The sequence below is a fragment of the Gambusia affinis genome, linkage group LG06 (assembly GCF_019740435.1).
Source record: "Gambusia affinis linkage group LG06, SWU_Gaff_1.0, whole genome shotgun sequence".
NCBI lineage: Eukaryota > Metazoa > Chordata > Actinopteri > Cyprinodontiformes > Poeciliidae > Gambusia > Gambusia affinis.
In genome coordinates, this window is record NC_057873.1 from 16,897,054 (window position 1) to 16,923,130 (window position 26,077).

The 26,077-nt window shown below is 41.6% G+C and overlaps 1 protein-coding gene across 2 annotated transcripts in view; it reads left to right on the top strand.

Moving 5' to 3' along the window:
- The window catches only part of hip1 (huntingtin interacting protein 1), a 47,870-nt gene extending 22,933 nt beyond the window's left edge, over positions 1-24,937 (top strand). For both annotated transcript variants that reach the window (XM_044119426.1, XM_044119427.1), the window contains exons 2-31: positions 2,474-2,537; positions 3,641-3,783; positions 3,874-3,930; positions 5,608-5,688; positions 7,109-7,185; positions 7,459-7,520; positions 8,564-8,704; positions 10,041-10,098; positions 10,178-10,253; positions 10,442-10,585; positions 10,921-11,018; positions 11,752-11,824; positions 11,905-12,088; positions 12,983-13,071; positions 13,160-13,276; positions 13,413-13,514; positions 16,104-16,298; positions 16,376-16,523; positions 16,604-16,690; positions 17,950-18,057; positions 19,506-19,642; positions 19,719-19,829; positions 19,934-19,992; positions 20,630-20,723; positions 21,227-21,327; positions 21,564-21,669; positions 21,824-21,947; positions 22,085-22,146; positions 22,845-22,962; positions 23,081-24,937. In XM_044119426.1, the coding sequence (XP_043975361.1) occupies positions 2,474-2,537; positions 3,641-3,783; positions 3,874-3,930; positions 5,608-5,688; positions 7,109-7,185; positions 7,459-7,520; positions 8,564-8,704; positions 10,041-10,098; positions 10,178-10,253; positions 10,442-10,585; positions 10,921-11,018; positions 11,752-11,824; positions 11,905-12,088; positions 12,983-13,071; positions 13,160-13,276; positions 13,413-13,514; positions 16,104-16,298; positions 16,376-16,523; positions 16,604-16,690; positions 17,950-18,057; positions 19,506-19,642; positions 19,719-19,829; positions 19,934-19,992; positions 20,630-20,723; positions 21,227-21,327; positions 21,564-21,669; positions 21,824-21,947; positions 22,085-22,146; positions 22,845-22,962; positions 23,081-23,091 (3,027 nt within the window). In that variant the 3' untranslated portion in view covers positions 23,092-24,937. The remainder of the gene's footprint in view (positions 1-2,473; positions 2,538-3,640; positions 3,784-3,873; positions 3,931-5,607; positions 5,689-7,108; positions 7,186-7,458; positions 7,521-8,563; positions 8,705-10,040; positions 10,099-10,177; positions 10,254-10,441; positions 10,586-10,920; positions 11,019-11,751; positions 11,825-11,904; positions 12,089-12,982; positions 13,072-13,159; positions 13,277-13,412; positions 13,515-16,103; positions 16,299-16,375; positions 16,524-16,603; positions 16,691-17,949; positions 18,058-19,505; positions 19,643-19,718; positions 19,830-19,933; positions 19,993-20,629; positions 20,724-21,226; positions 21,328-21,563; positions 21,670-21,823; positions 21,948-22,084; positions 22,147-22,844; positions 22,963-23,080) is intronic.
- The last annotated feature ends 1,140 nt before the right edge of the window (positions 24,938-26,077 follow it).

Here is a 26,077-nt window from a genome sequence, read left to right on the forward strand (position 1 = left end):
TCCCTTGTTGAGACTGCAAAGGAAATGTGAAAACAGTTTGGACTCAATGACGCACCTTGAAGCCAGTGTGAACCAGTTATGCTTATTGTGCTCCACTGATTTTCTTATTTAAGACGATTAAACCACCCTTAAATCTGCGACATTCTAAATTAAAACTTAAATAATATTGCTATGTTGTTGTCAGCATTGTCTTATTTCTTTTGTTTGTGTAGTAAGAACGCAGGTAGCCAGTGAACTGTTACCTCCGTGTCACCAGCCTGGGTCGCAGCGTTCATTGGACAAATGAGTCGCAAACCTTGGTTGCTGCAAGACAACATAAAGTGCTTGTTTTCATAAAGCGGATGGCGTAATTTAACTCGGTGTGACTGGCCTCTGTGGTTTGGATCAGAGGAAATACTCTGGAGGTTTCTTAACAGCCTTACTTCTTCTGCACACCCTGAACAGGACAGTGATAGCACTGCTGCGCTCTAGAGTCTGAAGACTGATCAGTGTATGGACTGAAGCCCAATCAGTTCGGATGGTGTGAAGTTCAGAGGCGGGTAGGTGTGAGCGGCAGCAGCCTGGTTCCTCCCGTCCTCATGCTGCATCTTCACCAATGAATCATGCCTGCAACTTCATCTGAATTTCACTTCAATTAAATTTGCCTGAGTGTGTGTTAATCTGTCATGGAGTGTGTGGAAGATGTAGCCTGTAGCTGGTCTGTCAGGATAGTAGCCGTTTGTAATGTAGGTAAAAACTTTCATTTTCCTTCTGATATTTTCCTGGGTTTTGTTTGACTGATTTGAGACCCTGAGCAGCCAGTGCTTCCACAGTGTTCCCTCTTCGCTTCATCTCTGCCCTTCCCATTCCTCCCCTTCTCTCCCTCCAGTGACTTCCAGCTCATATACTGGAAGAGGAGGAGCAGCCTCTGTGGGAAGCGAAGGTTATGAAACAGGATCTAACATTCTGCTGACCCGAAATGATCGCAGTACCCTTCCGGTGACAGTGACAGGATATACGTTTGGCTTTGTTTAGCAGTCACTAGAGTTTCAGTCTCTGTTTGGTGATATGACTCGACTCCGATTCGAAGGACTCAACCAGTCCTTCAATTGAAGACTGGCATGATACTGACATGATGGACATTCATAAAGACTCCTTCATGTTTATGACAGATGTTATGACTGTTGTCATTCTGTAAATAATGACACTTTAATGCAAAGTTGGCACTTTTAATGGACTTTCAAGGCAACTTTTAGAGCTACTTTGCATTAAGTGTTATTACTTACCGAATGACACATCATGACAACAGTCAGACATTCAAACAGACTCCTTCATGACGGTGTCATGTCAGTCTTATGCACACCCCGTCAAATAAAGTTTTGTCTATTAATTTCATCATGCATCTTTTTGATTGTTTGATTCTGATTTTGCATGTTTTATAACATTATAGCACACAGAAGATCATCTTAACATGTTCTGCAAGTTTTTTGATAAAGGTCACATTCGGCAACAAACTAAAGAATTACAAGATCGTCCCTTTTTAGTTATTGAATTGTGTCCATAGACTCTTTCTGATATTTTTTAGGACTGGGGGGAAAAAAAAAAATTTTGCAGACTCAAAACATTTGGAAATATTGGATGAACTGGAGGGTGGGGTGCTGACTCAATAAAGAAATGACTGGTCAATTCCAGTCTGTAGCGGCTCAATTGTTGCATCGCTGTGCCAATTTCTTAAGGAATCTGTTTCTGTCTGTCTCGATCTCTGACAGACTACAGATTTGCTTCAGTTGTAACTATGTTTGTTTGCCAGAGTTCAGTAGAAACCTGAAGTTTCCTCTGCCAGATGAGGCGAATAAGGTCTTAATTTGAACTTGATTCGGGGAGACTTCAGCTTGAGACCTGGCTAGTGTTTCCTAGTAGATTCCACAGCGGAGAGAGATGACACACTGAGATATTCTCCTGCTCATCCACACGTGGTTCATTGTTGGTGCCATCCCATTAAGTCTATCTGCTCACGAGTCAGCTGTGTTTCCTCAAGAGTGGCCCCAAGGAAATGTGGCCGCCAGCAACTCTAATCTGTTTGTTTTCTGTTGTCAAATTATATAATTCACAAACGAAAATATTAGAAGTCACGTTCAGCGTTCTGCCCTAATGCAGATTCTCTGTCACGTCTCCATGATTTAATCTAGAGACTGTTTCTGCGTGCCTAGGTAAATTAGGAGAAATATGACGGCGCGGTTTTCTTTTGTCTGTGAAGCTACCGTACTCCAAATCAGCGAGAGGCCCAGGCTTCAGAGCTGCTGCCTTGAATACTAACTCTGCAGAAAATGGGTCAATCAGCCTCTTCTGGAAAAATCTCTGCTGCCTCCTATTCCCAAAGCATTACTAGAGAAGACTTTTTTTTTGAAAGCACTATTTTAGTAGTGGAAGGATGTCAACTTTTACTGGAGTAAAAATCTGTCGGCTGATGTCCTTTTCTCTTCCTCCTTTGCAGGCTGTCAGCATCAACAAGGCTATCAACACGCAGGAGGTTGCTGTCAAAGAGAAGCATGCCAGGAATATCCTCACATTGTGTGTGTGTTGGTGTGTGAAGGATGTGTTTGAAGAGAAGAGCTTTGTTTATTTCTACATTTGTGCAGAGGGTTACATTAGTGCAAAACAACAAACTGTGTAACCCCATATAGTTCATGTGGTTCTGCTGCGCAGCTGATATAATAAAACAGCATGTTGCACTTTTCTTTTTCTTTTTTTATACACTTATTTCTCTTGGAGCATGTTAATGTAGTCTATAATACAAACAGTCGTACATGTTTTTTTTTTATATATATTCTTTATTGTGATTTAATTCGGTTTATTCAGCTCCAGTTTCCATCTCAAGGCAGTTTATGAGATGAACTGGTCCCAGTTATATAGAAACCTTTTGCAAATTCAGCTCAGATCAATCTAGTTTATTCAGTAGGATCAAATCCTACAGTCAAAAGCACAAAAAAATTTAATTTTGATAACTTTTAGGGCCACAATGAATGAATGATTGATTATTCTATTGACTTTTTCTGACGATTAATCAGTTAGTGGGGTAGAATAATTGGCACACTCTGCAACTATAATCAAAGTTAATTGCAGCAAAAGATTCTGCCACTGATGGTGTCCATGGCTATCAGTCGATTATTGAATCTGTCTTGGAAAAAAGCTCTTTAAAACTAAAGTGATAAATCAAGACCTTACGTGCTTCTTTGGTTTTCTTTCCCAGATAAAGTTAATTATTGCAAATTCAAACAATTAAACACAGCATCGCTTTGCTAGGTGTGCCATCAATGAAAAGAAGGTACCCCTGGCAAAACTGTTAATAGCAAAACAGTTTTGCTATTAACAAAAACTGTTTTGTTAATAGCAAAACCGTTTTAATGTTTGACCTGCCAACACAGCTTACACACCTCATTTATATGATCAGAATCCCACTGTTGTGGACAAAAACAAAAAATAATCAACTTGCATCGACGATGACGTTTTTCTTATCATCTTAAACTCCCTTCAGAGCAAAAGAAGTAAGAAAATATCCAAATCAAATGTAAAGTCAAATATGACTGACATCAGCATAAGCACAAAACCATAGAATAATAGCAAGCTGAGTGAGCCGGTGGTCCTTGACTGCTGCTCCCACCGTGCATCTTGGGAACGCATCACGAGAAGGGCGCCCACACCTTCTGGGCGGCCGTCAACCGGCTTCCTCTCTCCAGCAACGCCGTGCTCTGCTGGAAGTTCTGCCACGTCTTCCACAAGCTGCTGCGGGATGGACACCCCAACGTAAGAGGACACTCAAACATCGGGGAGAACGTCCGTGGTTTCTGCCTGCTACCCGTTTTTTAAAAATCTGTTTTGTGTTTCCACCTGCAGGTGATAAAGGACTCCATGAGGAACAAGGCAGATCTGGCGGATATGAGCAGGATGTGGGTAAGCAACTACACTGAGGTGATTGTTCTTATGTCATGCAAAGACCTACGGCAAGCTGTCACAAGTTGGGGGAATTTGGCCTTAAGTCGTGACGGGATTTAATCATCTGATGAGTTTCTGTTTGATTTTTAAAACACAGGTGATTACATCCATGAAGTACAAGAGACTAATCGTTTGCTCAAGTAGCTGAAGTCTTTAATTCAGCTTTTTACTTGTCATTCTGTAAAGAATTTAATCTGCGGTTACCTGGAGCATAGATAGTAATACTGAAAATAATTAATGTTGTGGTAATAATATGCGACCATTTCCAAAGACATCAGGCTACAGTTTTGTTTGTAAAATTTTAGTTGCATAATATTTTGCCGAACAGTTTTCAGTCCCTTTAACCATGAAATATTTCTTTTTTTCTGCTCTCTTAAGCAGAACAGCTAAAATGCTGAGTATCACTTCATTTTATCTAAACTTTTGATCTAGATTTGACTGTTCTCTGTTCATTTTGTAAAGAAAGAAAACAGCAAAAAATTTACTTACCTGAAAATGCTTCAGACACTATCTAAAATTCTATATTTAGATTCCAGCTGCTGAAAGTGGGAACTGAAACTTTTCTTGTTTTCAGTACAAAAAAACATTTAGCCAACTTTACATATTTCTATTTATAAAAGATTAGTTTGCCTCAGAAGGTTTTTGTTCCTGCAGTTTAAAACATTTGATTTGAGGGACTGTACTGGGTTTTTCCATCTGCAGGCCAGCCTGACAGGAAGCTGGAGCAGAGAAGTTTAAACTAAACGTCAGGATTTTATTCGGACTGAAAGACATGTTGATTCCTCCTGCTGCTAAAGTGTGCTTGCCAGCAGATCAATTATTGCAGATTTACATCAATTTGCAAACAGAGCATTAATGAACACTTTACTCTTTACTGTGTTTCTTAATATACTCAAAGTTTATTGGAGAATAGTAGCTTTTACATCAGGATTTCTTCTATTTGGAAATTCAAACTTTCAGTCAGAGTTTTTGATTGAAAGCCACGGTAAGCAAGAAGCACGTTGATGAGAGCAGATCACTGTTAAATGTTAGTCTGGAGCCATCAGCAGTGTGAAAGACAGTTGTGTGTGATTATGATCATCAGAGTGCCCTCGTGTTGTGGTTAACAGGCTGACATTTACAGACGCTCGGAGGGCTTCTTCTTCTGCAGTCGAGCCTCCAGAGCGCATTAAACGTTATTGCAGGAGCGCCCTTCATGTAGATGGCATTCTTTAATTTTAATAGCGTTTGCATTGTCCATTTAAATCGTTGACCACAACATCGGAGGTGAATAGTTTATTGGGTAAACTTGTTTGAAGTGAAATCTTATTTCGCCACTTTTATGGTGCAAGCCTGAGAAGCAGCGAGCTGGGCGGAGGCCTTCGCGCTTTGTACTGACTCAGTTTCTGCTGATGTCACCAGGCAGCAGGAGGATACAGGAAGTGGGGTTGCTGTGGCCAGGGCTGCAGCGTCATGTTTTCGGTTGTTTCCCTCTCACACACTCCCAGGCAGATAGTTGAGGATGGTGAACTGTTTCCTCCCAGGCTGACCAGTTACAGCAGGAGTTACGTCCACATTGTTTATATAGCTGATGTATAAAAAAATAAATAAATAAAAAAGAGTTAAATTCTTTTCTTTGTCATCTCTTCTCCTCAGGGTCATCTGAGTGAAGGCTATGGGAAGCTGTGCAGCATCTACCTCAAACTGCTCATCACCAAAATGGAGTTTCACATTAAAGTGAGTCGGCCGGCCAATAAAACCGAGCGTCAGCCTCCCCCAGCCCCCTCTCCTCTTCCCTTGTAATCTTTGCCCCAGACCCTCCTCCTGTGGGGGGAAATTCCAGCTTACTGACTATTATCCTTTGAAGAATCAGTAATGAAGCACTTTTATGAGACAGCTGAGCAGAGGCGTGGAGGTGACATGAGATACTGCTGCTGCTTGCTCTCATGAAGCCGGATTCTTGGCCACGACTGAAGGCAGTAAAGCGACTCTCTGACATCTAAGCTCCTTCATTCTCATTTCTGTTGGCAGATTGTTAGAAATTTTGTCTCACACCTTCAAACCATCGTGGGCGTAGATCTGCGGGCATTGCTGTGTGTTGGACACATTGTCCAGCATCATCTTTGTGGACGGATGCGTAACCTGACACACTTATTGCTGTGACTAAATAATTGACAAAGAGCCAATAAGCATTCTGATAAATTAATCATTATGCATCAACAGTAGAAATAATGCAAAGAAGGACTTTATTCATAAACTGAAGCGTAGTAATGTGAAATATTTCAGATAAGTGTGAGGTCTGAGCCTTCCATTTAGCCTTCCTATTACCTGCTGGAAGTCTTGCTCTCTTGCAGCCAGAATGAACTGCAGAAAGGTCTTGACGTATCCTAGAAAATAGCTTTATTTTAAATGTTTTCTCACATCTCTGTGGTTCCTTTCACTATTAAACACCTCAACAATAATGTGAATTCACAGATTTAAAAAAGATGTATTGAATTTTCCGCCAAAGTCGAGTTTTGTGCACTTCCAGTTAATAGTAGATTTCTACATTAATTAGTGGCGACTGCGGTAGGAGTTGATTTTCTTTTTTTTTTATTCAATTGTTGTTTTTAAACATGAAGACAGGGTTTTCCTTAGTGTATTATAAGCTTGGCAGGCCACCGGGCTTTAATTGTGCCCCCACCAGGCTTAGCATTGTTGATTTATTAATTTTCTATTTTTTTTTTTTTTAGGGCTTTATAGTTGGTGTTTAGGTATTAATCTTCCAGTCTTCCAAAAATGCATATCAATTGATATTTTCAAAATTCCTGTCAACTTAAATTTTTTTTTACTTAAAATATGACGAGTTGCTGGATGACTGCCGTAGCGCCCTGAGCATCAGGCTTAGCAAGTTTTCTGGGGAAACCCTGGAAGATGTTCAATTATTGTATTTTATTTTAATCAAGAGTTTTCTCTGAGTTGAGAAGAGATATCATGCAAAAGCAGCGCAGAGGTGTACATTTCTTACGTTTACAACATAGGAAGTCACCATTTAATCTTTTAATGAAGCTGCTGGTGGTCAAAGTTATTAGATTCTGTCTGTAAATTGTATCCATTGGATATCTGGACTTTGCGGTTTGAGTTCAAAGCTCGTTTTTTTTTCCCCGTTCTGTTTCAGAACCCTCGTTTCCCCGGCAACCTGCAGATGTCGAACAGGCAGCTCGACGAGGCGGGAGAGAACGACGTCAACAACTTGTGAGTGTGGCATGCTGCTGCCGCTCTGGTTACCTCAGCTCACTGGTGGATTTGACTGGTTGAGCTCCAGGATGTTTTTTGTTTTTTTTTATGAGTCACGAATGTGTGACAAGCAAAGCTTCATTCAAAACCTGATAGTAAATAATTAATAAATCAGCTAAAGCTAATCACGATGATCAATAGACAGAAATTGCTCTGATAGTAACCAAAAAGCTGGAATATAACGTGTATTATATTCCAGGTGGGATAAATTATGAACTTTCTCATCTGCAGCTTCCAGCTCACAGTGGAGATGTTCGACTACCTGGAGTGTGAGCTCAACCTCTTCCTTGGAGGTGAGTTTTTCTGCTCCATAGGACCAGCTACCTCTATGTTAAGTACACACAGACACAGATACTCTCTGACAGACAGGAAGTACAGTCTGCCTGATATGTGTAATGTACACAATGGTGAACGGAAGCAGACAGATGGGGAGCGCTGAAATCACCTCCGATCTGCTCTGCGGCCCTTTTGTTGCCTGGCTGAGTCACCTGAGGGTCATGTCTGCCGAAGCAGCGGAGCCGGTTAAAAATAAACTGAAGGAGGTGACCGGGAGAGCAAATTTAGCCTCCAGTCATAAAAGATAAGGAGGAAATTAGATTCAGACTGCTTATTACTCGTCCTCATGATGCCATGCAGCCGCCTCCAGAGCCCCCGGCTCCACCTTTCCAAGTAAACTAGATTAGCTGCAAAACACTTCACCGGTTCGTCTTTTTTAGGGGTTCCATGTCTTTCAACTTCAAATACCAGGGATCCTCAAATCCAGGCGTCAAGAACTGATGTTCTGCTACTTTTAGATGCGTCTCTGCTTCAACACATTATTGTGCAGATCCACCTCTAGCACCACTGTAAACACATTTCTCACAAATCCATTTTTTAAAAGGCCTGAGATCCCTGGAAGTCAGAGTTCTAGCATGAAAGCTGTGCCAATAATAACTCCACTCATTCATTGTTGAAACATTTCAGACCAGGACTGTGCGGTTCATGTTGGTCCGTCCTCTGCTGTTGTGTATTTGTTTTTTTTGGGTTTTTTTAAAAGTATAACGTCATGTGAAAAGTGTGTGAGTGTTGCGCGGCAGCGAGTCAGGAAACCACGCCTGCGTCGCTCTAGAGGCTCTCATGGCCCGACTCCGTAATGATGGAGGCAGAAACCGAGTCAGACAATCCTGACTCTGTTCAGGTTGTCGCTCCCTCGCCGCTCCATTTAAAACTCCTTTCCTGTTTTCCATCTTTGAAACAACTCTGAGCCATGACCGCGGCTCTCAGGCACTCCAGTGCGGATGACGTTTGTTTTTGGAGTCTGCTTGTTGATAGTTGTCACGGTTACTCTCCTCCGCAGTGTTCAACTCTCTGGACATGTCTCGGTCTGTGTCGGTGACGGCGGCCGGTCAGTGCCGCTTGGCTCCCCTCATCCAGGTCATCCTGGACTGCAGCCATCTGTACGACTACACCGTCAAGCTGCTGTTCAAGCTGCACTCCTGTGAGTCACGCACTTCTGCCGGGAAAACCGCACCACCATCAAAACCCATCTGAATATCGGTTCCATTTTCTTTGACCTTTCTTGGTCTGGAAAGTGTGCTCTGTCTTAAAAAAAACTTTGATCAACTGAGTTGTTGGATTATTTGGTTCCTTCATGAATACAGGGCAAGTAAAACAAAAGATTCCACTTTATTTGAAGGGGTGTGCATAAGATGGACATAACACCGTCATAAACATGACATAACACCTGTTATGAACATGAAGGAGTCTTCATGAATGGCTATGACTGTTGTCATGAAGTGTCATTCGATAAATATTGGCATTTTTTTTCTGCAAAGTTGTACTAAAGGTGGCATTAAAATTCCATTAAAAGTGTCAACTTTGCATTGAAAATGTCTATTTACTGATTTCAGCTAAGATTACATCTGCAGCAGAAACAGGATGTAATTTATATATATATATATATATATATATATATATATATATATATATATATATATATATTTATTTATTTTTTTTACTTGATTATTTTAGCAGAGTTGCAGATAAAATGGTTTCTGGTTGCCTGATCATCTGAGTCTGTTTTTCCTGTCAACAAACCTCAAGGCAGGTTTTGTGGTCTTTAAACTTGTGGCTGTTTGCATCTGTGATTAAAATGAACACATTTGCTCTATTTGGTGAAGACCGCCTCATAATTACAGAATATTTAAATGCAATTCTTGTTAATCCTAATCAAATATTGCAGAAAACTGCAATACTTGATTATGTGAATGCCTGTTTGAAAAAGTTTCTTTATATATGAACCCAAAACAAATGTGGATTCAAGCTTTTTTTTTCTCTCTTTTTTTTTCTTTTTTCTTTTTTAAGTAACTAAATAAATCTTGTCCTGCAGCCTAACATTGTCTTGACTCTTGAGCTAAATGTATTGCTGCAATGTTGGAGCAACATCAGATTTGCTGAGACAGATTTAGGCTTTTTAGAGATATTTGTGTGCCACCACCAAGTGTCCAAAGCTCCTCACAGACGTTCTTCAAGATGCGTTTGAAATAACTTGATTGAACCTTCGCTCTCAAACTAATTCTTGAAATCTGAGAGACTTGAAAGACGGATGCGTTTCTCTGATGAGCGTCGCTTTTGAAATCTCTCCAAATTCACCCTGAAGCACCAACACATCAAGCTGAATCTTTTCTGTTCTGACACCGGCGCTTTTATCTTTCCAGCTTTAAAGCGTTTATGTTATTCTCGGCTGCTGTCAAACACGTTTTACGTGTTCAGACGATTTCATGGTGAAGCTGTATATTTTCCTACGCTGAGCACCGAGCTGTTTGTGTTTGCAGGCCTTCCAGCCGACACTCTCCAGGGCCACAGAGATCGCTTCCAGGAGCAGTTCAAGAAGTACGACTTTCCCTCAGAGCTGCACAGAAGCCGTTCCTCAAAGCATCACCCTGTGTTCACGGGTCCTTTCTTGTTTCAGGCTGAAGAGTCTCTTCTATCGCTCCAGTAACTTGCAGTACTTCAAGAGGCTCATTCAGATCCCACAGTTGCCTGAGGTTTGGATGACTCCGACCGCCTTTTATGCTTAATACTCCCTCCGCTGTGGTTGCTGATTCACTTTGTGTTGTTCAGCTAAATTGAGCAACAGCAGCATGTTTACATCATGTTTGTAAATGTTGTCATCAGTCCTGTCGGGACAGGCTCAGCATCTAAAAACTGAGCCATACGTTTGCGGTTCTTGCAGAACCCGCCAAACTTCCTGCGTGCGTCCGCGCTGTCGGAGCACATCAGCCCCGTGGTCGTGATCCCCGCCGAGTCGTCTTCTCCCGAGTCGGAACACGTGGTGGAAACGGAGGACCTGGTGGACACGGACATCCCGTCCCTGCCGGTAAAATCCTCTGCAGTCCTGGATTTAATTCGTGGTTCCTGTCCTTTAATAAACCTCCTGGAACTTTGACATACCCCTTACATTAAAATTCATAAACGATTTATAAGGTTTTGAGTCGTAGTAACGGTGTCATTTTTATCATTTGAAATGATGCTCAGATTCTCCCAGTTCACCTTGTTTCCACGGTTACGCATTTTACAACTGTCTGAAAGTGAAAAGCCCTTCCAAAAACTCTGCCTTGTTGCATTTACTCCACGCAAGAAGAAATGATTAAGATTTGCCTAAATAGTAAAACTTCTTCTAAAACGAACTCCAGGTTTGCTTTCTCTTCCCAGGCTCCCTCTGAGGTTAAGTTTGATGACCTGTTTGGCACTTCTGCTGCTATCGATCCGTTCAACTTCAACAGCCAGAACGGCATGCGCAAAGACGACAAGTGAGTTTCATAAATACACTTTATGAACTTTGTTGCGTACATACATCACCGTATTTTCTAATAGGGACATCTTGATCGGTGCTTGTCACAAGTTTGGTCAGACTAATATGCCGCTTCAATTTGCGGTATTTTGTTTTGGGGTTTTTTTTTATTCTTTTTCCGGGGAAATAATAAGATTGTGATTATTGTTGTGAATTTGTGTTCAGTCCCTCTGAGTTGATACAGATCCTCCTTCAGGCTCTAGAATCTGAAATGTTTGCTTATTTTTCTATGCATAGTAGCTGAAGATAAGTCAGTCCAGACGGAGAGTGTCCTTTAACATTCATTTTCTCATTTTGCTACCACTGCTCAGCTTTGACTGGACCGTTCCAACACTGGACTTCATCTTAATGATCAAAATCTAACACTTTGATCACAGTGAAGCTTGGCTCTTCCAGTTATTTTTTTTTGTTCTATATTCAGCTCCGTCCATCTTCCCATCAACTCTGACCAGCTTCCCTGTCACTTCTAAAGAACAACAATCCCGGAGCATCATGCTGCCACCACCGTGTTTCACTGTAGAGATGCTGTTTTTAGGACAGCGTTAAGAATTCTCATCTCACTGGAAAACCCATCTTCAAAATATTCGCTTTCTCCCCAAAATGGCTTCAGTGAAATAACTTGACAACTGAACAGTTTGTTTGTTTGTGTGAATATTGTGATTCCAGTTTGCTCCTCTGTCTGTGTTCCTCAGAGACCGTCTGATCGAGCAGCTGACCAGGGAGATCCAGGCCCTCAAGGAGGAGCTGGAGTCTTTCCGGCTGGAGGTAAGGATCAGAGGAATGTCCTCCTTACTTCTGTCCTTTATCTTGTTTTCGACCCGGCCCGCTGTCCCGTCTGTCACCAGAGCGGCCGGCTGTGTCAGGCTCTGAGGGGCCGCGTCAACGAGCTGGAGGCGGAGCTCGCCGAGCAGAGCCACCTGAGGCTGCAGGCCGCAGGCGAGAGCGAGTTCCTGAAGGCGGAGCTGGACGACCTGCGGCGGGCCAGGGAGGACACGGAGAAGGAGCAGCGGAGCCTGACGGAAATCGAGAGTGAGGCGGCTTTTATTTCTGTTACAACAGATCAGGCGCCCTTTGTGTTTTCACACCTGACAGTCCGGTAGACTCGGTTTGATCGGGATCCAAAATTGCAACATTTGCTACATTTTCAGCCGGTGCGGTTCGCTTTCACGTTAAACGATGTCCACGTCCTCACCTGTGGAGATTCTGCACCAAGAACCACTTGAGGAAATGACATGAAAACCTCTGAAGAAGACATAATTGCAACTTCCTCCTTCACAAAATGTCAACAAAAATGGAATGGCGTCAGATTTTGCAGCTGCAGGATTTCTTTTATTTCTTTGGTAAAAGACCGCAGTCCATTTCTCCTGCTAGCACTAGACTTTCATGTTTGTGTTTTTGTTTTTTGTTTTTTTATTAAATTTACCCAGAACTCCCTACTCTACAATCCACTTCCTACATAGTACAAGCATTCGAACTGCGCCAGAGTTCACATTAGTCAAACAGAGACCGAGGCTTTTAGGCAAATTAGAGTTTGATTTATTTATTTTTTATCCGCATCAAAGTTTGTGCATTTACATCTCCCCAAACAAACGGAACTTTCTATGCAGACGAAATAAGAAATAAAATGATCTTAACAGGGCTGGCATGAAGGCACCCTAACTGCAGACCTTCATGTAGTCTGACTGAACTTGAACTGCACTGCAAAGAAAAATAGACAAAATGCCTTGCTGTGCTACAATGCATTGCGGAGAGGTAATAATAATGTTGCGCACTTTTGTCAGAATTTAACATAAGAGAAACATAAATTAAATAAAATGAGCTAAAACAATGACATGATAATTACTTTGTGTACAGTGAGGAAGTAAATGGTAACGCCCGCTAATGCTTTTCTAAGCTTTCTGTGTCCGTTTCTGTCTCTCCCAGGAAAAGCTCAGGCCAACGAGCAGCGCTACACCAAGCTGAAGGAGAAATACACAGAACTGGTTCAGAGTCATGCCGACCTGTTGAGGAAGGTGAGGAAGACGCCGTCTCCAGATCCCTCCCTGTCCTTCGTTGCAGCTCACAGTGCCTCAGAGTCCGGTCCCGTGCTGTTTTGTGCAGAACGCAGAGGTCACCCGGCAGATGACGGTGGCCCGGGCGGCTCAGGATGAGGTGGAGGCGGTCCGGAGGGAGATGCAGGAGAAGGTGAAGAGCGCGCAGGAGGCTGCGGACAGACAGGTGAGGACCACAGAAAATGTCTTTGTGGCCCCATTTTTTTATTTATTTTTTTTTATTTTTAAAGTCATCCGGCTACAACGGGACTCGAGCGACAAAGTTTGAAATCTGAAGCGTCGTGACTCCTTTTGTCGTTCAGGAGAGGGAACAGGTGAAGCAACTTCAGGAGCTGCAGAGAGAGCTGGTTTCCACCCAGACAGAACTGGACTCCCTGAAGACCACCATGGCCTCGTCCCAGCAGGTCAGTCTCAGCAGCTGCCAGGATCAAAGATGGGAGATCTTGATGATTTCCTAATGATCCTGATCGATCTGTAAATAATCTAATTTCACCATCAGTTTGGCATTTCCTCCTGCAAATATGTCCTGCTTCAGACTGATTTTATGTATTTTTTATGTTATGTATAGGGCTGATATATGATGCATACATTTGATCACCTCAAGTAAAACAGCATGATTTCACATTATTATAGTTAAATTGGACGATGCTGTCTAATCGCGCCTACATATAGTTGGCACATGTTTTTCAAGTAATAATTAGCGTTACAGAAATAATCTTTGATCATTTTCAGGCCTAGACGAGATCTGGAAAAAAAAAATAAAAATAGACGAGGCTTAAACGTCTATAAAAACAAAACATAAAAAAGAAAAAATGTTTAAAAAGAGAATTCTTATTTTTTTTAAAAAGAGTTTTTCAAGGTATCCAATGTATAATCTGTTTAAACATTTACATTTAGTTTCAAATAATCCAGTCAAGAGTTTGATTTAAGGATGAAATATTCTGAAACAGAGCTGATCAGAATAAACCAAACAAAATGGGGAAAAAAAATTTATACTTTTAACATTGCGCTGAAAGTATTGAACATACTGAAAATTAAACTAAACGTGAAATTACTGAAATTAGACCTGGAAATGTTTGGCAGCCAGGGCTCTGTACCGGATGTCTAACAGGTTTGATATCGGCTTCTACAAACCAGAGTTAAATCCTTAGCAGGTTATGTAGAACTCAGTTTCATCCTAATTCGCCCAGGTGCTGAGGTGTGTTGGAGCAGGGAGGCATCAGAGTAGCTGGTTAATTATTCAGGATGTTTTCCTGACTCACGCTTCACCAACTCTAGTTTTACCTTAACAAGAGTGACAGGTGGATCTTTCTTAGCTTCCACATCATTCATGTCCACGTGGCTGGAAATATTTCTAAACAGGATGAATTTGTAAAGTGCTGTAGCCTTTTTTTTTTTTCTTTTTTTTGGATTGGTTGTTCAATTCTTCACCATCCGTCTGGAGAAAACTCCAGTTGTTCTGCTACTCTCTCTGGGATCTCATTAAAAACATCTTGTATTGAAGCTGCTATTTTTAAAACCGTAGGCATTCCTTGATACCAGTAACAAGTCCATTCCTAAAAAGGACTGGCAGGATGACTAAATCCTGACTAATAGTGATAACAATGACTATAAATGGGAAAACCGGACTTTTTAAAGCTTTTGTTTGAAAGAAAGACATCATTAACCTTGACTTGAATCAATACCTTTATCATTTCACAGGAATAAATTCAGCCTTAGCGACTTTATGACTCTTTTGAAGAATCAACCTTTATTTTTGAGATTTGTGAATTTTTTTGTAGCTCTAAAAGGAAGTGAATGTTTGCAGCAGCCTGGCGGTAAAAAAGAAACAGTCAATTGTTGAAACTTTTCCTGATATTTGGCCACTTATTTGCTATAATGAGACATTTGGTTTCCGGAGCTGACATGTTGCTAAAAATAAAGATTTGGAGGGTGTGTGTGGGTGTGTGACTGAATTAGTGTATCAGATGAACTGTTTACTGGTTTTTCCTCCCAGTTCTTTCCAACTAGTTTCTCAAATATTCACCTGATTTATTAATTTTGTTTTTCCAGCCTTCCATTCGTGACGTCCCCGTTTTGTATTCTGGTCTTATCAGCGCTGCCACTCTTCCTGTCTCCGTCTAATCCCTGTAGTCTGTTTTTAACACGGCTGACGTCTCTCCGCTCGTCTCCAGCTCCTTTTCTTGTTTCTCTTGTTATAAAAGCGCTCGTCTTAACTTTGCTGTTTCTTGTTCCTCCCTCTTTTTCTACCGGACCCACTGACCACTCAGAGTGTAAGTCTTCTGCTCTTTTCTTTTTCCTTTCCTTACATTTCATTTACGTTTACTTTAAAGCTCTGGTATAAAAGATCAGCTACACTGTCATCACTGGTTTCACAACCTCAGCTTCCCACTTTGTCTTTGACCTCAGCCCAAACCTCTCTGGAGTTTCCATGGCTCTCCACAACCTCAAATCAAGGCAGCGTCACTCAAACTAGTGGCTAAAGATAACAGGTTGTCAGTGCATCCTTAAGAAGTCTTAAAATGTCTTAAATTTATTTTAAAAAAGAGGCAAGATGGCCTCAAATATGTTAATCACAGATCTTAAATTTTGTCGTGGCTACTCTGTTTAACCGCTTTTCTTTTTTTCTTTTTTTTTTTTTCTCCTGGGACTTTTCTGTCAGACATAAGTTTGAGCCGTGTGTATAAATCTTTATTGATTTCTGTGACTCGCAATTCACTACTAAAATATTTTGGCTAGCTAGGGTTTTTTTTTTTTGAGTCTTATCATATCGCCAGCTGTCTGGATGAAGTTGAGGAGATATAGGTCTTAAATTCCATTCATGATGGTCTTAAAAAGGTCTTAAGTTTGAGTTTGTGAGAGTTTGTGTTTTCAAAGGGAGGTTGGACCACATCCTGGTGTTCTCCGTCGGCTACATATCATCTGTCCTCCTGCATGCAAATCACCAATCTGTCGCCTTCTTTCCCTCCATGACGGCGTGTTCCTGGACGCAGTCGAGCGAAGTGCTCGGCACACAGCTGGTCGCCCTGGAGTCCGAGAAAGCGGAGCTGGTGCAGACTTTGTCAAAGGTGGAGGCGGAGCTCGCGGTCCAGGGGGAGGAGCTCCAGCGAGTTCAGAGCTCTCTGGCGACTGAGAGGGAAAGCGGAGTGAAGACGGCCGAGGCCCTGCAGAATCAGCTCAATGAGAAGGTCAGGAGTTGATCTGGTGAGCTGGAAGCGTCACGTCGCTAATGGGGCCCAGTCAAAATTTTTACCTCTGACCACAGGAGAGCAGGGAGCAGGCGCTGGAGAGCCAGCTGGTGGCGGCTCGCTGGTCCAGCCTGCAGGGAGCCGTGGAGGAGGCAGAGCGGATCATCCAGGACTCTTTAGCTCAGATAGACGATCCGGCACACATCAGCTGCACCAGCTCTGCAGGTCAGGTTCATGCAGAGCTCAGCAGCCGGCTCGGTCACTCGTCGCGGACAGGCTCTCATTGTGTCCGTCCATCTCTGCAGACTATCTTGCGTCTAGATGCCAAGCCTCTTTAGACTCTGTGGAGCGGCTTCAGAGTGCCAGAGAGGCCTTCTTAGCTGACAACACGGGTGAGAAGCTGAAGTGCTAACTGCTTTTTGTTGGGCTTGGTCTCAGTTTCTGAAAGCAGGGTTTTGTTTTCCAGTGCCATCCAAAGTCTAATAATGTCTCACCCACCCTTGTGTACGTCTCCTTGTTTCTCCATCCATTCATTTGTTAATTTATTCATCCATCACTTGATCAATGCCTGCATTGAAAGTGCATTTAATTCATCTGTCCATTAATAAATTATTTCATTTATCCATTTGAAATTCATCTATCCATCCATAACATCATTTCATTATGGAAAAAAAGAACTTCACTCCATATTGGATTGTAATTTTACAGAGCTACTAAAAGCTGCAGTATGTAACTTTTATAAAGAAAAATATGTATTTAAATATTTGGTAAAACTGTCTTTATGTCCTGACTTTATGAGACAAATAATCTGAACATATTCATCTCCTTTGCCTCCTTTCTGTGATTCTACAGCCATCTGCAAAAATCCACCCCTCCCAGTCAGAAACAACCAATTAGATCCAAGAGGAAGGTCTTTGCACTGTCAATCATGTTCTTGTATGCGCTGCTCAATAAAGCCAGTAAAAAAAGCCCATACCTTTCCAGGAAAACTCTTTATCCATTGTCATTGGTGGACAAGCTAACAAACCTGAGCATTCATGACAGGCTCTGTTGTGGTGCACCAGCTGTAAGTGTAGCAAAGAGCAAGGTTCAGGGTGTGAGCAGCGCGTATACGATGGATTATTGACGGCGCCAAGACCCTCCTCCTGACTGATTGGTTGTGTCTGAGTGATTTGGGTGTTCCTGTCTGTTTCTGAAGGCAGAGGAGCTCGATCTTTACACAGATTATTTGACTCATCTTTGGATGTTAGGACATTGTGACAGTTTTAACAAATTATGTAAAAAACTTTTTACATAAGTAACATGAGTGAGTTAAAGGGGGGCGTGATTTAAAAAAAAATTTTTGATTTCTGAAAGTTGGGTCATGTTAGCCAACCAAGCAACATCCACAGAGTCGGTATACTACAGAGAACGACTGTAGAAGAACGAACAATTTTCTAAAAACACCAAATTTCATCCAAAAGGTTCAAGAGTAAAAGAATGAAAATGTACATTAGTCGTGTTCCATTGTAATTTTAAGCAATAGTAGCAATAGTATCACAATTCCATGCTTTTCTGACATTTAGCTGTCCTACTGCTGCACAGATATGGAATTGGAACTGAACATTGTTTATTATATTTTTCCCCTCTGCCTACGTCGTGCTCGGTGCAGCCGTGTTGGAGCTGGTGCGAGTGGTGACCCAGTGTGGCCACCTGGTGGGCGACACCATCGTTCAGGGCAGCGCCACCTCCCACATGGTTCCTGTGGAGCAAGCAGACGGTAGGTGTGTGTGTATGTGTGTGTGTGTGTTCCCGTTGTGAGAGATGGATGGTGTCTCCTGATGTGAATCTGTGGGTGAGGCAGATGTTTACATGCCCTGATGTGTCTCAGAGGCTCTTTCTTCACATGGGTTCATTAAGGCCGAGCAGAATAACAGTTGTGTTTATGCAGTGTAATAGGCAGCACCGTCGTGACGCCCACGCATGTAACACACTGCACGTAGGGGATCAGGTGGCCGGGGGGCACCATTAAATCTGGCTTGTGAAAAATCTTTATATTTAATCATATTAACATGTTTAAGTAAAAAGAACTCAATAGAAAACTGCTCAGGAACACAGCGGGTCTCCTCTGTGCGGCACCAAAGTGCAGAACCTCTGAGGAGGACATGATCATCTTTTTATTGCTTCTTAATTTGTTAATCAAAGGCATTTCTACAATGTTCACATTGCAGTCAGAAATAGCTTTTGGACGCGTTTCAGGCGAGAAGCTCCTAACCTTGTAGCAGAGTAATGTTTTGGGGTTTTTTTCCCTTCAGACTGCAAGTCTAAACATGCCTGAACATAATAGATCTGTGGCTGGCAGCCATGCAGAACTGAAACCGGACTGATGTCTGAATCTTCTGAGAAACTCAATGTAGCGTTTTCATTAACTTTAATGATTTAATGATTTTCTTTTTTTTTTTTCATTATTATTTTGACCAGAAATGAAAGTAGTCAAAAACTAATCAGAGTTCCTGAAAACAAGCAGGTAGTACAGTAAAACACTTATTCTTGCTAATTGTTTTTGAAAGCAGATACTAATTCATAAGTTAATATGTAGTTAAATTTCAGATTACATGAACTGCTCACCTCCATCTCACCTGGATTACTATGAGAAAAAAATGATTAAGTCTTATACACTTTTGAGTTAACAATGAGGAGAAGGATATATTGTTTGTAAGTTATATTCTTAATGTTATATGAAAACAAAAAGATTTCTTTTGTAATTATTGAGGAAGGGGCAGGTTTTTATAAGGTTTTTCTGCTTCCTGCTCCCCGTCTCTCATGTAGATGAATTGCTACTTTTGTACATTAGTGATGAAATGTGTTTTGTTGAGTGAATAAACTTATTGATTGATGTAAAATAATAATTTCTTCAGCTTCTATCATCAGTACAACTCCTCCTCCTTCATTTTTTTTTTTTTAACCAAAAATGTCTGGTATTGTTTTGTAAAATTGATTACGTTCAGGCTTCACGTTGACTCCTCACTCATCCCGTTCCATAAATCTGTTGTGCAAACTGTTAAACTGTATCTCTCCCTCAGCCACCAAATATTTGTTGCACAATGAACTGTCCTCCATTCTGTATTTATCATGTCAGGATTTCTGCTGCTTTTTTTTTTTCATTCCTGTGTCTCTGAGTCTGAAAAATTCACCCGTCCGTCCTGCATGTTGTGTTTTTCGCCGCAGCGCTGTCGGAGACCGTGAAGACGTGCGGATCAGAAGCTCTGGCTCTGCTGGGCCAGATGAAGCAGCAGGGCAGCCTGGCAGCAGCCGACAGCAGCAGGCTGAGGGCGGCTCTGGAGGCCGTCCTGACCACAGCGGAGGTCCGAGTCACTCCGATTATCCAGCGTTTGATCTGACCAGCCTGCGTTCGCTGTACGCGTTTCATTCTCGTTCCAGAAGCTGCGCCCGCGGGGTTTGGAGCTGCAGCAGGGGGAGCTGGGAGATCTGGTGGAGCAGGAAATGGCTGCCACTTCGGCCGCCGTGGAGTCCGCAGCCGCCAGGATAGAGGTGAATGACTCCGCCTCTTCAGCCACCCCCGATTCACTTCAGAACCGTACTGACTGGAAAATGTCTTTGTTTTTCCCTCCCCCTGTGCCTCTGTGTCCCGACAGGAAATGCTGAACAAGTCCCGAGCGGTTGATACAGGAATCAAGATGGAGGTCAACGAGAGGTAAATCTCAGATCAGAGGAAGATCGTCGAGCCTGCTGGGAGCTAATTTCTCTTTCAATAAACTGTGGGCCCTGAGACATAGCTGGATTCATGCTGAGCTCATCATGAGCTGGGAGTAAAAGTTAGTCATTAAACCCTCTGGTCTGAAACATTTTAATCACATTTTACTTCTGAGTAAACGGCCTCAGCACCCAAATTATTGCTCAGAATTTAACATTGTATCAAAACAGCTAAAACTACCTGGTTTATTAGTTGTGTATTATTATTATTAGCTTAGATCCTGCAACTCGGGAGAGTTATGAGACAATCTCGACTGATTGAGCTGAACAAGACCAGAGCCACTTAAACTCGTTAATTTAAGCGGTTTTAAAAGCATTCTTCTAAGGTTGCAGCAAAAAGCTACCTAAAGCATTTTTTGAAAACTAAAAATATTGTCAATATTAAAGGGATAATAAGAAATACAGCTATGCATCAGTTGTATCTAGCAACACTGGGTGAACTGACATATTTTTTTATTCTTCCTTTCTTCAAATCAAGTATTTCTGCTGCATCCCTCACTGGCGTTTTAACCTGGAGTGTTTCTCCAACACCTGCAGCAGGTCACCGTTCATGTTCTGTGCTCTGTCGCCCCCTGCAGGATCCTGGCTTCCTGCACAGAGCTGATGCAGGCGATCAAGGAGCTTATTTTGTCTTCGAAAGATCTGCAAAGGGACATTGTGGAGAGTGGAAGGGTGAGTTTTACCCTTTTACCCAAGGCTCAGTTGCATGGAATCTAATTTTATTGTTTTCCAAGCATTTGAGCGATTTAAGAAAAGTTTCCACACATAATTTCATATTAATAAATATAGCTGATCACAGATTGTAGTGTAACGTTGACAAAGTTTGGAAATGCTTTTTGCTGAATTATTTTGAACTTTTTTTTAAATCTGGGAATCAGAATGGAAACTATAGGTTCTGAATTTTAAAGGAACCCTGGTTTAAATAACTATCAGGATGTTAAATTATGTTTAAAATAACACCAGATGGCAACAACAAATTTTAATAGACTATAACTTTATGCAGTTGCTGCAATATAAGTTAACTATTTTTAATTTAATTGAATATTATTTGATTCAATTAAATTATATTAAAGTTAAGGTAATTACATTTAATTTCAGGCCGTTCTTTTTGCCTGAGAGTAAATGAAGCGGTAAATGTTTCACTGTGTAGCTGCTGTTGCTTTTCTGTCCACCAGGGGGCAGCCTCCATGAAGGAATTTTATGCGAAGAACTCCCGCTGGACGGAGGGCCTGATCTCTGCCTCCAAAGCTGTCGGATGTGGCGCCACGGTCATGGTGTAAGTATGAAAAGACTTCTGTCTGCTCTGTCGGCAGTGTGGGCCGCTGGTCTCCCTCGTTCTCAGGCTCCTAAATATGCAGAAGCTCATTCAGAATATAATGAAACGAACGTATTTAAATCGTGTTACAAGTATGTTTAATCATTTAGCTGGTGTATAATCCCTCTGGTGTCACCAAAGTGCTCTTAAAGCGTCCTCTGGTGCATTTTGAGCTAATTTAGTTGTTTGGTTCCCAGTGACGCTGCCGACATGATGGTGCAGGGGAAAGGGAAGTTTGAGGAGCTGATGGTGTGCTCCCATGAAATCGCTGCTAGCACCGCACAGCTAGTGGCTGCTTCAAAGGTAAACAATCAACACTCTATATTCCGTTTCTTCCTGCTTTCTGCACGTTTGTTTCTGGGTTGTTGTTTTTTTTTTTGTTTTTTGTTTTTTTTTTTTGCTTTTCACATTTGGATTCTTGTTGTTTGTTGTCAATTTTGCCTCTCCTTTCCTGTAGGTGAAGGCGGATAAAGACAGCGCTAACCTGCACCGACTGCAGCAGGCGTCCCGCGGCGTCACCCAGGCAACCGCTGCTGTTGTGGCCTCCACCAAGTCTGGGAAATCCCAGATTGAAGATACAGGTGAGAAGCAAAGCGCCACCCTAATGACGCTGTTTCTCGCTGGCTTGCTTTTTAATGAACTTATTCTTTTATTTTTCTAAAGAAATGCCACAGAGTGGAGAAAATGTTCCGTTTAATTTGATTAATTGTGTGTCTAGAAACAATGGACTTCTCCAGCATGACTCTGACCCAGATCAAGCGACAAGAGATGGACGCACAGGTAACCTTGAGTAAAAATGACACATTCAGGAAAAATCAAAGCAGAAATTTAACATGATCTGATTGCTTTTATTTAACAGAAAAGTAAGCATTCCTGTTGTTGATACAGAGTTCTTAGCAAAAATCTAGAACGTAGAGGTAATTTTATATAAACATGCTTATTGAGCTGAATAGTTCCATACATCAATTCAATAGAATCGTACAATAAAGAAATCATACTATTATTCTTTACCCCCTAACAGATTTCTTTTCTGTTTCTGTTTATTTTTTTCCACACTTAAATGTTTCAGATCAAACAAATGTTATTAAATCCAAAGGTAACCTGAGTAAATGCAAGAGACGATTTTCAAATTCGGATTTCTTTTATTAAGCAACAAAAGCCTTCCGTAGCAATTTTTAAGTAGCTGAAAATTGATGAGGAGATTCACCCCAGAATGGCTAACAAAAACAACTAACAGAGTGAAAGTTTTAGAGCGGCGTAGTCAAAGTCTAGACTTGAGATCTTGCGCCATTACTTCAATGTTTGAAAACCCTCCAATGTGGCTGAAATAAAAACAAGTTCCCTTTTGAGGTTCTTGTCATTTCTACTTGCAATAAGAAAGAAATCTGAAAGAGTCGTAACACTTTTTGTTCTGTTTGTTTGTTGTAACTGCTAAAAACCCAGAACGGAATTGCTAATGAAATCGTGTTTGTCCTCAGGTTCTGGTTCTGGAGCTGGAGACCCGCCTGCAGAAGGAACGGGAGCGTCTGGGCGAGCTGAGGAAGAAGCATTACGAGTTGGCCGGTGTAGCAGAGGGCTGGGGCGAGGAAGAGGAAGGTGATGATTAAAAAAACAAAAAAACAACACAACACAGGGGGGAACCACATTCCTGGGAAGATTCCTGGAAGTAATGTGGCTTAAATGTTTGGAATTTCTTCCTCTTCTTCCTCTGCAGGCACGGGATGAAACCCCCCTCCTCTTCCTCCTCCTCCTTCACCCGTAGACCTTCTCCTCTCCACCTCCTTTTATTTATAGACACACTTCTCTGTTTTATTTTCAGCCTTCCCTCACATTTACCTGCTGGTTATATCCAAGCCAAATGAAAAGGTGCTTCTTCTTCTTTTTTCCCCCCCAATCCCTCTCGCTTCTTCGTACACGCCAGCCAGCGTTTCACAGAGGCAGCGGGTGGGGGTCAGGATGGAGGAGCGCCGCCTCACTTCTCCGCTGCAGCACCGCGTTTGTGTCCAGTCCCTGTTTTAATGACTGCGCAGCATCGGGGAGCCGCACAGGACGCAACACGAGCACAAGGGGCCCAAACTCTCAGAGGGTGGGGGTGGATCACGGTGTCCTCATGTAGCTCGGCTGCTGCGCTTGCTCTTCTGTCCGCCGGTGTCTGATGCGCGCCACGTCACGAGCTGAATCAGCTGAAGGAGCTTCCTCCACGCAGTTGCTCTCCAGTTTCTTCCTCTTCTGTTCTCACTGTGACATTTTTTTTTTTTTTTTAAAGGCCGAGCGGCTTCCGGGCTTTCTGCCTTCCTCGTCCTCACCATTGTAACGACCGGGACTGTTAAGCTAAACGACCCTCGTCCCTCCACTTTATTTTCGAAGGTCCTTTTTTTTTTTACTGTACGGGATAAAAATAGTCTGCATTACGAACAAGACGTTCTTTTTTTTCTTTTTTCTTTTTTTTGCAATGTATTTATAAATCAGAATGATACGAAGTTTGATATTTCATTGACATTTGATGCATTGGTTCAGATCTGGGATCCAATCACGTAAAGAGATGAAGCGTGTCTTCAGGAACTTTCTGATCATTTAGAGGAATCTGCATAAGAAGCATTTGTTTTTAAGCATTTTATCACCGACCACCTCCCCAGTACAAAACGTTGGTGCATTAACGGATTCCTTAAGACCATGTAGCTGTGGGCATAAACTATAAGCCATTTGTTGTTGCGCAGAACTGTTTGCTTTTCTTTCTACATGAAGATCCGGTGCACCTGAACGCCACGCGGCTTTTATTCCCATGCTTCTCTCTGCTCAGACTAATGAAGCGACTCTTTAAGTTGGACTCTCCCAGAAGAGCAGGGGCATTTTTTTTTTCGTTTGTTTGTTTGTTTCTCTTTCTCGATTCTAGCCAACACCTTCTTCCCTTCCTCCCGTGTGTTCACGCCGATGACGATTCTGTGTCTTAACGCTCAGCCTCACTTGATGCTATATTTTCCTTTTTTTTGTTTTCTTTTTTAACAGGCGCTGCTTGGTTTGACTTAGATCATTTTTCTTCCACGTAAAGAGAAAACAGCGAGGTAGTCGGAAGAAAAATAAAAATGGATACGTTTCTATTGCCATCTGCTGCTCCAACCAGGTTAAAGCAAGGTTTACTGTACTGTTACTTCCAGGTCGTTGTATTTAATCACAATTTTAACTGATTCACCTGGAGAATAATATATAGTCCAAAAAAATAAATGGACAGAAATCTCCTTACAGTGGTATCTCAAGTGTCTTGACAGGTAAATGTGCACACAACTTGAGTGATGTTTTGGTTTTCACCCTTTGTTCTTTGCTGAGATGCTTTTTATTGATTAACCTTTTTTATTATTATTATTTTATTCCTTTGGTCCCTTTGGGGTTTGTGTCTGTAGATCCACCAGCTCAGCCAGCCTTTTCAAACTGCCTCATACTGTAGTCAGAGACAGATACTCACATAGCAACATTGAAATATGTCTTTGTATGATATTATACTAAACCAATGTTGGTGGGTGTGTTTTTATTTTTCCAGTTTTTGAAATAAATACTTTGATTCATTAATACTGACTGACGACTGAATGCAGTGTCTGTTTTGTTCCCCCCTTCAAATAATTGTTTTGTTACGAGGGGTGAAGTGAGCCAGGGTTTTATTTATTGCGTCCAACATCGACCATTAAACCTTTCCGCTTTAGCTGCCACCAGTCTGAAAATTTAATAAAACTGAGAAATTCTGTTTTTCAGAAGAGAAAAGAGATTTGATTCTTAAGACAGAAATGTGATGTCATTGCCTACACCTCATGCGTCACCAAATCTGATCCGCTGTGGCTTTTTATGTGGCTTTCTATACTCCAAATTGCATCAATAAGACCCTCCAGTTTTTCACAAATCCATAAAATCAACAGATTCCCATATTCTTTCTGATTTTACTGACATTTAAAAAAAATAATTGACCAAACTTTGTGTTTGAGTGACACCCACCTCAGCCTTACTTGATTTCAAGTTTTCTGTGACCGATACGGTTAATCAAAAGTCACACTTAACGGCGCACATTAGCGCAAATATCCTAAAAAGTCCTTACAATTGTTCCTAAATTAGCGCTGTGCAATTTGAGAGTTTGAATACAAATTAATGTTTTTAAAAATCACAAAATGAACTGATCAGTGGGAAAAGATGTTCAATATAATTTAATTTTAAGAATCGCATTGAATAGTGAAACTGCTATTTATAAATATTTTTTAGTGATTTAGTGGGTTTTATCAAAACATTCTGGCCCAACCAGCCCTTTAAGAACATTGAATATCTACGTAAATGCTCTCTATTTTTAATACATCTCCGAAAAAGAAAAAAGAAACACGACAATGGTGTATTTGTTTGCAGCATTTTGAGGGAAGAGATTAACTTAATACAATTTAGGATAAGGCTGTAAAACGAAACCCTGTGACTACCGTACTTTGCAGATGAACTATAAACGTGAAGAAAAGAGGAAATTCTGTTATTTTTCAAATGTTTCACTGAGGAAACAAGAAATGAAGTCAACAAGACAACTGTTTAACTTAAAACTTTAGTGAAAAAAACATGAAGTGAGACGCAAGGATTCTTCTTGCGTCAAGTGCCACAAAGCAAGCAGGAGGAGTTAGCATTGGTGAGGAAAACTAGGAAAATGTGGTTCACCTTTGAGTGAGCAAGGTAGTTTTAAAAATCCTCTCAC